The sequence below is a fragment of the Salmo salar genome, chromosome ssa18 (genome assembly GCF_905237065.1).
Source record: "Salmo salar chromosome ssa18, Ssal_v3.1, whole genome shotgun sequence".
NCBI classification, from domain to species: Eukaryota; Metazoa; Chordata; class Actinopteri; order Salmoniformes; family Salmonidae; genus Salmo; species Salmo salar.
Window position 1 is genome coordinate 16,816,794 of NC_059459.1, and position 14,628 is coordinate 16,831,421.

Consider the following 14,628-nt stretch of genomic DNA (forward strand, 5'->3'; position numbering starts at 1 on the left):
CAGGCTACCTCTGGCGAGCACATGGAGGGTTGTGCGGCCCCCCAAAGAAATGCCACCCCGCACCATGACTGACCCACCGCCAAACCGGTCATGCTGGAGGATGTTGCAGGCAGCAAAATGTTTTCCATGGCGTCTCCAGACTCTGTCACGTCGGTCACATGTGCTCAGTGTGAACCTGCTTTCATCTGTGAAGAGCACAGGGCGCCAGTGGCGAATTTGCCAATCTTGGTGTTTTCTGGCAAATGCCAAACGTCCTGCACGGTGTTGGGCTGTAAGCACAACCCCCACCTGTGGACGTCGGGCCCTCATACCACCCTCATGGAGTCTGTTTCTCACCGTTTGAGCAGACACATGCACATTTGTGGCCTGCTGGAGGTCATTTTGCAGGGCTCTGGCAGTGCTCCTCCTGCTCCTCCTTGCACAAAGGCGGAGGTAGCGGTCCTGCTGCTGGGTTGTTGCCCTCCTACGGCCTCCTCCACGTCTCCTGATGTACTGGCCTGTCTCCTGGTAGCGCCTCCAAGCTCTGGACACTATGCTGACAGACACAGCAAACCTTCTTGCCACAGCTCGCATTGATGTGCCATCCTGGATGAGCTGCACTACCTGAGCCACTTGTGTGGGTTGTAGACTCTGTCTCATGCTACCACTAGAGTGAAAGCACCGCCAGCATTCAAAAGTGACCAAAACATCAGCCAGGAAGCATAGGAACTGAAGTGGTCTGTGGTCACCACCTGCAGAACCACTCCTTTATTGGGGGTGTCTTGCTAATTGCCTATAATTTCCACCTGTTGTCTATTCCATTTGCACAACAGCATGTGAAATTTATTGTCAATCAGTGTTGCTTCCTAAGTGGACAGTTTCATTTCACAGAAGTGTGATTGACTTGGAGTTACATTGTGTTGTTTAAGTGTTCCCTTTATTTTTTTGAGCAGTGTAGTTTACACACAATGACAATGCAAACCCAGTTAAACAGTATAAGATTTCTCCTCAGTTATCGATGAACCCCAGAGGGGATTCATGAAACAGAACGCACAGCTTAGAGCAATTAATGATTCACTTCAATCATACTCATCATTCAATCGAAAAAAGGGTTGAGACATTCTGGTTGGTTAAACTATCTTTAATGTCATGACGAGTCTTGTGCCATCTCGAACAGAGTAAGGTGCAACAGCTTCTGCCAATTAAAAGTTTTCCAGTGCAAAGATAGCAAAACGCCAATTAAAAGTGCTTGGAGAGTCAACGATTGGTCTACTCAGTGTGCCTAGAGTAAGACAATATATATATAATTTTTACTTTAAAGCTATAACACAACATACACTTTAGAGAAATTATTTTCTACTTGTAAGAGTTAAGTTATTACCAAAGGCTACTATAAAGCACCAGGTAGTTTACAAACAAACACTAAAAGCAAGACAACAGACCACATGAAGAGTGACTTAAAACCGCAGTACAGAGAGGAAGGGGGTGGCAGTTTACACGCCCCTCTATGGTTACAATATCTCACACATGGGGAACATGGTCATTCACATATTTAACAGTACACGTTTAAAACTAGCAATGTGCTATTACAACGTAAATAAATACACATGAATCTAACCACTTTGAAATGAGAGTGGGAACAAACGCTGTCTTAAGGACTAGGCTTAATATTTGTTTCTTTCCTTCTGATACTTTTGCGATGCATTGTGATTATTAACCAGTCTTTGACTATGGAGTTGTAGCAGCCGATAGGGGGGTGGAGTTGGATGACTACTGTCCTGCTATGGGTGACTCTTGAGTCAGCAGCACAGCACAACATTCATTTGGTCTTCTGGGCCTTTTGGGCAGACTTGGTGACCTTACCAGTGGACGGGGCTTTCTTCTCAACACCCTTGATCACCCCGACTGCCACTGTCTGGCGCATGTCACGCACTGCAAAACGACCTGCAGAGAGAGGATGTCAGATCCAAGGTAACTTCATGGGAGAGTGGAATCATTTTCAAAGAATTCCAACCAGGCCCAAGAGTTATACTACCCAACAGTACTCACCCAGTGGAGGGTACTCTGAGAAGCTCTCCACACACATGGGCTTTCCCGGGACCATGTCCACAATGGCGGCGTCTCCAGACTTCAGAGCCTTGGGGTTGTCCTCCAGCTTCTTGCCTGAGCGACGGTCAATCTTTTCCTTGAGCTCAGCAAACTTGCAGGCGATGTGGGCAGTGTGGCAGTCCAGCACTGGGGCATAGCCAGCACTGATCTGGCCTGGGTGGTTCAGGATGATCACCTAGAGGAGATATCAGACACGGTCAACATGGTTGTTCTGTCAGCACCTGTATCAGCACTGATTTTAGATGTTGGCCTCTTTACTGCCAAAAATGGTTCCCCACAGCTCATCACACTGTGCCACAAATAGATATTTGTGAGAGAAGAGCAGAATGAATGAGGAAATGAATAGATGGGATATTAATAGTAACTGCCAGCTGTATCATCACCAATATTTTTATCCATGTGATCACTACTGTGCATCATAGTTAAACATTTTTAGTTGTATGTCTTTTGGTTCTATGGTTTTTACACCTCTACAGTAGCTGTGAGTGTGTATCTAGCCCTGCCCACCTGAGCAGTGAAGACTGCTGCCTCCATTGGGGGGTCGTTCTTGCTGTCTCCGGCCACGTTGCCACGGCGAATGTCCTTGACAGACACATTCTTGACATTGAAGCCCACGTTGTCTCCGGGCATTGCTTCGGTCAGAGCCTCGTGGTGCATCTCCACAGACTTCACCTCAGTGGTCACATTAACAGGGGCAAAGGTCACCACCATGCCTGGCTTGATCATGCCCGTCTCCACACGCCCCACAGGCACTGTGCCAATACCTGAGGGAGAGCGGATAAGAAAGTGAAGGTGGAGAGAGGATGAGGAATGGATGTATTAGGGATGTGCATCTTTCCCTTTCAAGACGATACATATCTAGATACATGGGCTCTGATACGATACAGGAACAATACGTTTTAGTTTGAAATGATTCGGTGCGATTCAGTTTGATGCATAAACACGATTTTCCATTCTAAATACAATCTGCTGCTGATGGAGCTCATGAGCTGGGCCCAGTGAAGACATCAACTCATATGGAATCATGTAGTAACCAAAAAAGTGTTAAACAAATCAAAATATATGTTATATTTGAGGTTCTTCAAAGTAGCCACCCTTTGCCTTTTGACAGCTTTGCACACTCTTGGCATTCTCTCAACCAGCTTCATGAGGTCGTCACCTGGAATGCATTTCAATTAACAGGTGTGCCTTGTTAAGAGTTAATTTGTGGAATTTCTTTCCTTAATGAGTTTGAGCCAATCAGTTGTGTTGTGTAAGGTAGGGGTGGTATACAGAAGATAGCCCTATTTGGTAAAAGACCAAGTCCATATTATGGCAAGGGTTAGCTTTCACAATTCATGAATACTTTACTAACTGTGCTTCCTCACTAATCCATTTCAACAGTATACACTAATATAATTGCTAGGTCACCTCACCAAATAATAATTTTGGTTGAGTGTCACCTGTTTGATCTATACTAAATCATTTCTAAACATTGACTACAAATGACTGAAGACATGAAGTAAATCAGATTGTTTATTAGTTATGTTGCTAGTCTAAGGCAGTACTATTTGCCAGTCTAAAGCAGTACTTACAAATGTTTGAGCTGTATTGTAGCATGTGGAGAGGCGTGGCCTCCAAGTGCACAGGTCATTATTGTCTAATCATTAAGGGACACTCCATTACTAATTGGGGGAAAGAGTTTCTTCCCTAGTCCAGCTCTTTAAAAGTATTCTAGATAATTCTGTATTGTACAGGTTATAGTATCTAAACTGTTATTGTAGTTGTTTACTTTGCAAAGTGTTTCTTGGCTTAGTTTGACAAAGTGCTTTCAATTACAAGTGTTTCTTGTCACCTGGTCTATGCCAGGTTATAAATGCTCAGATGTAGGCAAAGGCAATCAACATCACTCTAATCACAGTCAGAAGACCGTTGAAGAAACTTGTGTGGACCGGTCGGGAGCTGGCCTAGGCTACTAAGTGACTGCGAGTGAAGAGCAAAATGATCCTAACATTTCCAAATAAAAATCTGATTGATTAATCAAGACCAGTCCATGTCATTCAGTGATATTTATTCCCTATTGTCCTGCTGATAGTTGAAATAAACATCTGCATTTTTGAAAGAGTATTTATCATTATTTTATTAAGGAAAGCATAAATACTGTACAATATATGCCTGATCTGACATTTTGCGGTTACATGAGGTTTAGAGTTAGAAATGGAAACCTTTAGAGTACTTAATACATTGGAAGTGGGTGGGGGGGTTCACACCTACAGTAGCCGAGCTATTAGACTATCCTTTGTAAAGATTGAATCTATTGTCCTGCTATTAGCCCATCCTAGAAACGTTGTTTGCAGAATTCACAGCTTGCTACATTTGTTTTCTCTTCCTGTTTTTAGAGGGTGAGAAACCAAAAGCCCGCCGGCCAGCCAAACCCTCCCCTAACCCAAACGACAGTAGCCAATTGTGCATCGCCTCATGGGTATCCCGGTTACAGCCAGCACGGGTATCGAACCAGCATCTGTAGCAACGCAGTTTTCACTGTGATGCAGTGTCTTAGACCGCTGTGCCACTCGGGACCCCATCCAGTTGTTAACGCTGATCAATTTCCTTGCACAGTATCAAAATACTAAAACAGGACTCTTAAAGAATTTAATTTAAATGTTCATTTTATTTTTTTATCACAGAAAATAAATAAATAATGAAATGTTAATTATATAAAGCAGCCCCTGTAATCATCTGCCAGAGAGTAGCCACAATCGGCCCGAGCCCCAAGTAATACAATTGGGCCAGATAACTTACACCGGAATCAACCGGAGCATCATCAAGAGATATGCTGGACCCTATGTCAGAGGTGTTTTTGGGACCATATCGTGTCTATTGTCCTGCTAATAGCCTACAGTAGATCTAAAAATATATTTTTTAATCTCTACATGTAGGTCTCCTGATTTAAACCCGATCGAACTTGTTGCAACTAAAATGTAGTTGAAATAATCATCTGCATGTTTGCCTGGTATAGATTGTGACTCCATCTTGTTCCTCGTCCTCTTCAACTCCGCCAATGCCGCCTGACTCTCCGGCAATTTAATTTAGAGGATTGGAGGATTCTAAATTAATATCTAAGGGGCATTTTTCATTAGGGCAAATCTGATCTGTGAGAATATCTAATGTAGGGTTAATAATAATGATCACTTTGGTTAAAAAAATTATGATATTTTGTTGATTTCGTTTCAAATAACCGAAAGTGAGCTTTTGTAGTAATCTGAATAAAGGCCATTCTTGAACATGGGGTGAGACATTGTTACTAATTTTGTAAATAAAGCCAGTTAGTTATTTAGAATTATTTATATTTTCAGAGGGAGAGAAACCAAAAGCTCACTGTGCCTATTTTTGTGGAAAATCGTCAGTCCACATGTCAAGTGAAATTCCCCCATTTGTATTTATCCAAGTTCTCTCTTAACTCCAGGACCACCGACAGTTGTTGTTGCCTGATGCAGGACTCTAGTGCCAGAGGAGACTATGACTGAAAACGCCACAGCTTAGACCTACCGATAGATCAGCGTTCTAACTCCCCCTTGTGATAGTGTGGTGCAATGACAGAATGCCACCAACTACCACAAACGGTCACAGCATAAACTCGTAACTTTTAAAGGAAGAACCACTGCTGGCTTAGATGTCAAACTTTAAAAAAAATCTGCACCCCAAACGAATAGTGGTTAATACTGCTTAAGTTCAAGGTCAGTATACGCGTAGAGAGAGAAGTGCATAAAAAGGGAGTTACGTTCCATTTACGGGCGCTTAACTCGGGTTGGAATTCCCCCCATAATGATTAATTACTATTTTGCAGTGTCAGCAAAGTTGTATGCAGTTTGACACAGAAGGAGCCAACACATCAGTTGTCACAATAGATTAGGTATTTTCGGAAGGTAGAATTTTTTTAAATATAACTGAACCAGCAATTTTGTTAATTTTTAATCCATTTTCGGGACTAATGCATGCTTCAGTTCGGGGTACGCAGACTGATGCACTTTACATTTATTTGTTATACAACACTACCACCAGGTGGATACCACTGGAACGTCCTGCCCCAGAACTCACACGCGACACATTCCGACCAAGGGCCCTGTTCGCGAACAGCCAGGTGGCCCCCGTACTGCCCTTGGGCCCCGTGTGAGTTTGGGTATGGATTCTAAAAACGCCCCCTTTCCTACACTACCTTCCCTTTGATGTGGACATTGTGTGTGTTTGTTGTTATGTATCTTAAACATTTGAATCAGGGACCGATGCATATCTGTGAATCGTTACATCCCTAGAATGTATCATTATGGATGGGCAGCCTCTAAAGTGGGTGCGATGCTCACCTCCAATCTTGTAGACATCCTGCAGGGGTAGGCGGAGGGGCTTGTCGGTGGGGCGGGACGGGGGCTGAATAGCATCCAGAGCTTCCAGCAGGGTGGTCCCGGATGAACTGCCATCCTTCCTGGTGATCTTCCATCCCTTAAACCAGGTCATCTGAGGATGCAGGAGACCCGAGTGAGCAGTAGGTCAAAGTTATAAAGTGTGCCGTGCTCCACATTTGTCATTGACTTACTTTATTCAAATTAAAGCGGAGAGCAGATTATATTAGGGGTGTGCCGAATACTCTGAAAAAAATAGTATCATAACGGATATGGAGAATTTTCATAATACGATTGACAAGTATTTTTTTTGTCATTATCAGTGATCGGACATGTTTTATTTTCATCTGCCATCATGCATCTTTCTTTCACTAATTTAGTGTGAAGCGCTGTGTGCTCCAAACAATTGACTAGTTCTTCTGTCTGTAAAGAAGCTGCAACAATTGGATTAGAACAAGCCGCTCTCCGTCTGCTCTAATTGACCCAGCCATGCACGGCTGTTTCACTAACAGTCACTCTTCTCGGTACACAAGTCTCCCCTTCTCCAAACATCATGTATGAATCCGTAGCTAGTGATTTCAACAACAATCTAGTTATTTTCTGTAGACTTTGTTAAGGCCATATATTCTGTCTACTTGGCGTTGTTTAGTAGTCCTACTTTGTCTGCCAGTATAATTATTCCATTGTTGACGTCATCTTATGTCGTGATCCAAGCCCATGCTTCTTGCTATTATTTATTCTGGCCCAGTCATGTTTACCGAGTGATAGAAAAGGAAATGACCAATGTTGATATTTTAATTGTACAAATGTTGTGGCATAAGTGTCGGGAGAGAAGTTTTGCTGTGAAACAATATATGGGGCAAGAAAATGTGCCTATCTTCCTCTAAATCTGTGTCTGGAATAAATGCATGCAGTAGTAGCCAGCCATGCATTAGGGTATTTATTAGCTTATTTCGTTGATAATTGAATAGTACGCAGTAAATGGCCCTAATGTGCATTTATCTGTCTGGGTCGTTTACCTTTGAACAATGTGTGTTGTCATGACGTTGCCCTCTTTGGGTTTTCTATGCACCATCCCCCTACCCAGGCTCTGTGAGAGCGGTCGTAAATTCCTAAGAAAATGTCCTGCCTCATGGCCACAGTATAAAGAGAGAGTGGGTTTCATATAAAGAAGCCAGGAATTCTTCCACCTCACAGACTGGAGAACCGAACGACATTTATGTTCTGGAGAAGGTATAAAAGATCGGTGAAGAATCCAGCTACGAACTGGTCCGTTTGGTACAATTTTGTGAAGCTCATGAGAGACAATACAGCCACATTACCATGGCTCTGTTTATATAATAGCCTCAGTTGTGAGACTTACATCTAATGGTTGTATAAAAATGAATGAATAAGGATAAAGCAATTGGGAATATGTTGGGATGCTTGTAAGATGTTAATGTGAGAGAATTGTATTTCTGTTTAAAGTTTCACCAAGTCATCGGCACGCCCCCATGACCAGACGGGACCTGGCGTCATGAGACAGCCCTTTCTATGTTCTGACTATAACCCCCACCCAGATTTTCTATCACCAGACCGAGCTTACCTCCATTACGAGTGGCTAAAGGTTGGAGACCAGCTTACCTCTAACGAGAGGGCCAAGGTTTGACCATGCATTCCTCGTTCTGAACTTTGACCATACCACGTGGTTAAACTCTTAGACTATCGATACCGACAGAATAATAACAAGTCTTTGATATTAATTACTAGTCTGCAGCTAGGAATTCGGTATCATTGAACGCGAAGACCGACGAAACATCTATCCTATAACGACATTAATGAATGTCACTTTGAAATATCCAGAGAAAGAACGTGAGGACGAAACTCTCCAACAGAACAAACTTTTCAACAAAGATCCCGACGACACACTGAGCGTAAATACACTGCTCAAAAAATAAAGGGAACACTTAAACAACAGATCCTAGATCTGAATGAAATAAATAATGTTATTAACTTCTCTAGGGCCAGTGGGACGATTTCGTCCCACCTACGTAACAGCCAGTGGAATCCCGTGGCACGTTATTCAAATACCTTAGAAATGCTATTACTTCAATTTCTCAAACATATGACTATTTTAAAGACAAGACTCTCGTTAATCTAACCACACTGTCCGATTTCAAAAACCAGCTTTCTACATTAGCATGTGACGTTCAGAACTAGCATACCCCCCGCAAACTTCCGGTGAATGTACTAAATTACTCACGATAAACGTTCACAAAAAACATAACAATTATTTTAAGAATTATAGATACAGAACTCCTTTATGCACTCGCTATGTCCGATTTTAAAATAGCTTTTCGGTGAAAGCACATTTTGCAATATTCTAAGTAGATAGCCCTGCATCACAGGGCTAGCTATTTAGACACCCACCAAGTTTAGCCCTCACCAAAGTCAGATTTACTATAAGAAAAATGTTATTACCTTTGCTGTTCTTCGTCAGAATGCACTCCCAGGACTTCTACTTCAATAACAAATGTTGGTTTGGTTCAAAATAATCCATAGTTATATCCAAATAGCGGCGTTTTGTTTGTGCGTTCAAGTCACTATCCGAAAGGGTAAAGAAGGAGCATTTAAAGCGCACTTCCTGGTTTTACGGGTATCAAGTGATAAAACGGATACGTTTACGTGTATGACGAGATCGGCACACCGCTAGATTATATTACATATACTCATAGATCGCTCACTGTGGCTGCAATGCTATCCTAGTATAAAGATAAAAAATAAATGCCCTTTAGCTTCTTGCTTACGTACATTAGGACTGGCCTCCAGCATGTTGTCTCCGTTCCAGCCAGAGATGGGAACAAAGGCTACCGTATCCGGGTTGTAGCCAATCTTCTTGATGTAGGTGCTGACTTCCTTCACAATTTCCTCATAACGCTTCTGGCTGTAGTTGGGCTCAGTGGAGTCCATCTTGTTGATACCCACGATCAGCTGCTTGACCCCCAGGGTGTAGGCCAGGAGGGCGTGCTCGCGTGTCTGCCCGTTCTTTGAGATGCCGGCCTCGAATTCACCCACGCCGGCTGCCACAATCAGCACAGCACAGTCTGCCTGTAAACACCAGAACATGTGAATAATAAATACAATGCAACTAAGATGGCACTTTGAGTCTGCAAATTGCCTGTGGTTATAGTACAGCATAAGCTAGCCTGGAAAACCAAAGTTGCAAGTTTAATAATAGACTTCCAGGCACTTGAATGAAGACCTGGCAGGTGTCTGTGTGTAAGGAAGGACTGTGTCATTGTGATTCAGACCTGGGAGGTTCCAGTGATCATGTTCTTGATGAAGTCCCTGTGTCCGGGGGCGTCGATAATGGTGACGTAGTACTTGCTGGTCTCAAACTTCCACAGTGAGATGTCAATGGTGATGCCACGCTCCCTCTCTGCCTTCAGCTTGTCCAGCACCCAGGCATACTTAAAGGAGCCCTTCCCCATCTGAGAAAAAACACACGTCACTGGTTGTATGACGTTTCTGAGGAGAAGTCAATGGTAGTGAATTCTATTGCCAAGATGGATTGTCAAATTAGACAAGATTAGTTAGAGGTCGACCGATTATGATTTTAACGCCGATACCGATACAGATTATTGGTGGGCCAAAAGGGGCCGATACCGATTAATCGGCAGATTTTATTTATTTATTTTTTACTTTTTTTGGGGTTGTAATAATGACAATTACAACAATACTGAATGAACACTTATTTTAACTTAATATAATACATCAATAAAATCAATTTAGCCTCAAATAAATAATGAAAAATGTTCAATTTGGTTTAAATAATGCAAAAACAAAGTGTTGGAGAAGAAAGTAAAAGTGCAATATGTGCCATGTAAGAAAGCTAACGTTTAAGTTCCTTGCTCAGAACATTACACTTACGTCATTTAGCAGACGCTCTTATCCAGAGTGACTTACAGTAGTCAATGCATACATTTCATACATACATACATTTTTTCCCCCCCGTGGGAATCGAACCCACAACCCTGGTGTTGCAAACACCATGCTCTACCAACTGAGCCACACGGGACGAGAACATATAAAAGCTGGTGGTTCCTTTTAACATGAGTCTTCAATATTCCCAGGTAAGAAGTTTTAGGTTGTAGTTATTATAGGAATTATAGGACTATTTCTCTCTATACGATTTGTATTTCATATACCTTTGACTATTCGATGTTCTTATAGGCACTTTAGTATTGCCAGTGTAACAGTATAGCTTCCATCCCTCTCCTCGCTCCTACCTGGGCTCGAACCAGGAACACATCGACAACAGCCACCCTCGAAGCAGCGTTACCCGTGCAGAGCAAGGGGAACAACTACTCCAAGTCTCAGAGCGAGTGACGTTTGAAACGCTATTAGCGCGCACCCACTAACTTGCTAGCCATTTCACATCGGTTACACCAGCCTAATCTAATTGATAGGCTTGAAGTCATAAACAGCGCAATGCTTGAAGCACAGCGAAGAGCTGCTGGCAAAACACACGAAAGTGCTGTTTGAATGAATGCTTACGAGCCTGCTGCTGCCTACCACCCCTCAGTCAGACTGCTCTATCAAATCATAGACTTAATTATAACGTAATAACACGCAGAAATACGAGCCTTTGGTCATTAATATGGTCGAATCTGGAAACTATCATCTCGAAAACAAAACGTTTTTCCTTTCAGTGAAATATGGAACCGTTCCGTATTTTATCTAATGGGTGGCATCCCTAAGTCTAAATATTCCTGTTACATTGCACAACCTTCAATGTTATGTCATAATTACGTAGAATTCTGCCAAAATAGTTCGCAACGAGCCAGGCGACCCAAACTTTTGCATATACCCTGACTCTGCGTGCAATGAACGCAAGAGAAATGACACAATTTCACCTGGTTAATATTGCCTGCTAACCTGGATTTCTTTTAGCTAAATATGCAGGTTTAAAAATATATACTTCTGTGTATTGATTTTAAGAAAGGCATTGATGTTTACGGTTAGGTACAGTGGTGCAATGATTGTGCTTTTTTCGCAAATGCGCTTTTGTTAAATCATCCCCCGTTAGTCGGCTGTCTTTGTTAGAAAAAAATAGTCTTCACAGTTCGCAACGAGCCAGGCGGCCCAAACTGCTGCATATACCCTGACTCTGTTGCAAGAGAAGTGACACATTTTCCCTAGTTAAAAGAAATTAAAGTTAGCAGGCAATATTAACTAAATATGCAGGTTTAAAAATATATACTTGTGTATTGATTTTAAGAAAGGCATTATGTTTATGGTTGGAGCAACGTGTACCTAAGCGATTATATGCAACGCAGGACAGGCTAGATATACTAGTAATATCATCAACCATGTGTAGTTAACTAGTGATTATGATTGATTGATTGTTTTTTATAAGATAAGTTTAATGCTAGCTAGCAACTTACCTTGGCTTCTTACTGCATTCATATAACAGGCAGGCTCCTCGTGGAGTGCAATGTCAAGCAGGTGGTTAGAGCGTTGGACTAGTTAACCGTAACGTTGCAAGATTGAATCCCCGAGCTGACAAGGTAAAAATCTGTTGTTTTTCCCCTGAACAAGGTAGTTAACCCACCGTTCCTAGGCCGTCATTGAAAATAAGAATGTGTTCTTAACTGACTTGCCTAGTTAAATAAAAGGTAGAAAAAACAAAACGGCCAAATCGGCGGCCAAAAATACCGATTTCCGATTTGTTATGAAAACTTGAAGTCGGACCTAATTAGATCGGCCATTCCGATTAATCGGTCGACCTCTAGACAAGATATGGCAATATAAGTGTCAATCTTTAGGTAGCCTATGAAGATTATTGGTTAATACAATATAACAGCAGTGTACAGAGCCTTTTTATAACACGTTGGCCAACAGAAGAACGGACTATCAATAGATGTTTGCAAAGTACAGTACCAACTCTTACTCACCTCAGCAGCCTCCTTCTCAAACTTTTCGATGGTCCTCTTGTCAATGCCACCGCACTTGTAGATCAGGTGGCCAGTGGTGGTGGACTTGCCAGAGTCCACGTGGCCGATCACCACAATGTTGATGTGGAGCTTCTCCTTGCCCATGGCTGACTGGTTAAAGTGACAGTGAGAGAGTCTGCAGGTGGAAAAGTGCAGCACGGTCTATTGATCTGAAAGGATTTCCTGGGCAAAGACTCCGCAAGGGAATACAGTGAATTACAGCACCATGGACAAGGACACTACAGCTGACTTCCCATTGAGTAACAGCCCCAGCAGCTACTGCCTCAGCATAACTTCTAAGGACAAGCACAGTTTACACACAAAAACAATCACATAAATGGCACCACGAGACCAATCAGCAATCATTTAATGTTAGCAAACTGTCAGTGGGCACAGAACTGCATCAAGCTCAAGTTTCAGAACTGCATCAAGCTTAGTTTCTAGCTAGTTATCCCTCCTTTCCTCAGCCACCCCAAAGAATGTGTATTGTCACACACCAAATGGGTGCAGTGAAATGTTGTTTAACAGGGTCAGACGTAGTACAGTGATCCTGGAGCAAATTAGGGTTAAGTGCCTTGCTCGAGGGCACATCAACTGATTTTTCACCTCGGCTCAGGTATACTCGCCCAACACTATAACCGCTAGGCTACCTGCCACTGCTCAGCAGTGAGACATTGAGACAATCAGCTCTTATGTCACTGAATATCCTCCCTATTCCATATCAACTTGCTAACTGTAACCTCAGACAGTCCTCCATTTTGTCATGAGCCTTGGCATTGAAAGTGCAGCAGCCATTTCTGAAGCCAGACTACTGCAGTGGAATGCACAGGTTAAATGCTGGGGAATAACACCATAACACAAATTATATTTAAATAAATGCCGTTTTACTAGGACAGTAATGTGATTCCTTTTTATTGACTTGCATGACAATGACAGAAACACCACAAATTCACCTCATTTTCCAATTGCAAAATTGATCAACACCCTAGGTTGTTGATATTTATGACATGTATGGAAATGGTTACAGTAGCCTAGTTCTGCATGCTTATCTAGGTGCACTGGGAGTTGATACCAGATATAACCAGAACTGACTGCTATTTCTAAAATACAATTCTGGTAGCTTTGCAATAGTTTATTTTTCTTTGCAATAGTTTTTGTTTTTCCACTGTTCATTTGACTTTGCTGTCCATGTAGCCTATTTAAAAACAGGTGACTGGAATACGGGGGCTAGGTGCTACAATTAGCAGCGCGACCGGATAATTCTGATGAAGTCTAGAGGATTTAGCAGGATTTCCAAACCGTCCTCCTGCCCCTGCCGCCATGTTCTCTCATCGCCTACGCTTACTCGAATATGGCCTATCTATGCGCATTAGCGGTCGACTGTCGGCTTCCAACAACAATGCAATATTCACACGCCCCCAAACGTTACGCACAACAATATAAGGGCAAATTGAAAATATAAACATTCAGGCATTCGCCATTTCTAGAATTAGATTTGAAACAATGTATCACATGCGTAGTTATTGGAAAATATTGCCTACCTGCGCAAAAGAACGAGTCAAGTCCGGTGCTGAATGAGACTGTGACGAGATGCTGATCCGTTTATCGCAGACAGGAGGGGGTTACGCAATTGCGTTCAACGCTCATACCCCTTCCTAGATCGTTCGTATTATATACTCCAGTGTCCTAGACACAGGGCCAGTAGCGGTGCGCGGGTAAAATCACTGGGGAAGCCAAGCCATATTTACCACCTGTGTTGTGATAATGGCGTTGTTTGCTCTATACATCCTGTTCATTAATGTGCCTTGTGACCATGCTATATATTATAGGCCTAAAGCCCGAGACAACGGCAGAATAAATTCACACCTTTTATTTATCATAAAACCGATATCAACCTCTTTCCAAGTGAAGTCCACAAAGCATATTGCTTGTACAGTTACATGACCTACAGCATGGTCAAGCAAGTTAATGTTTCAGACATTTTCAGACCACTAAACAACTATTGATTTAGAACCACAGAGAGTTACCGCAAGTCACAAACAGGAGCTGCCTCCACTATGGCAGCACAATTTCAACTTCAACATCATCACCTCGGTTTAGTCTAATAAAGTGACAACTAAAAGATTCCAAAAACAATTTAGTCCAAGCTAAATATGTGGCTGTCCATGGGTCTGATTTCTGTGTGTGTG

At 42.4% G+C, this 14,628-nt stretch overlaps 1 protein-coding gene across 1 annotated transcript; it reads right to left on the reverse strand.

Moving 5' to 3' along the window:
* Positions 1-1,105: 1,105 nt before the first annotated feature.
* Positions 1,106-14,224, reverse strand: eef1a1a (eukaryotic translation elongation factor 1 alpha 1a). The gene is made up of 8 exons (XM_014154581.2): positions 13,981-14,224; positions 12,401-12,575; positions 9,755-9,934; positions 9,255-9,551; positions 6,429-6,579; positions 2,596-2,852; positions 2,029-2,263; positions 1,106-1,923 (listed from the first exon to the last, which is right to left on the reverse strand). Exons 2-8 carry the CDS (start codon positions 12,542-12,544, stop codon positions 1,799-1,801), a joined length of 1,389 nt encoding a protein of 462 aa, XP_014010056.1. The 5' UTR covers positions 12,545-12,575; positions 13,981-14,224; the 3' UTR covers positions 1,106-1,798.
* Between the last annotated feature and the right edge of the window lie 404 nt (positions 14,225-14,628).

Coding starts and splice junctions, on each gene's coding strand:
- eef1a1a (XM_014154581.2), bottom strand. CDS start 12,544: ATGGGCAAGGAGAAGCTCCACATCAACATTGTGGTGATCGGCCACGTG. Junction 9,935..12,400: donor TTGAGAAGGAGGCTGCTGAG/GTGAGTAAGAGT, acceptor GTTTTTTCTCAG/ATGGGGAAGGGCTCCTTTAA. Junction 9,552..9,754: donor TGATCACTGGAACCTCCCAG/GTCTGAATCACA, acceptor TGGTGTTTACAG/GCAGACTGTGCTGTGCTGAT.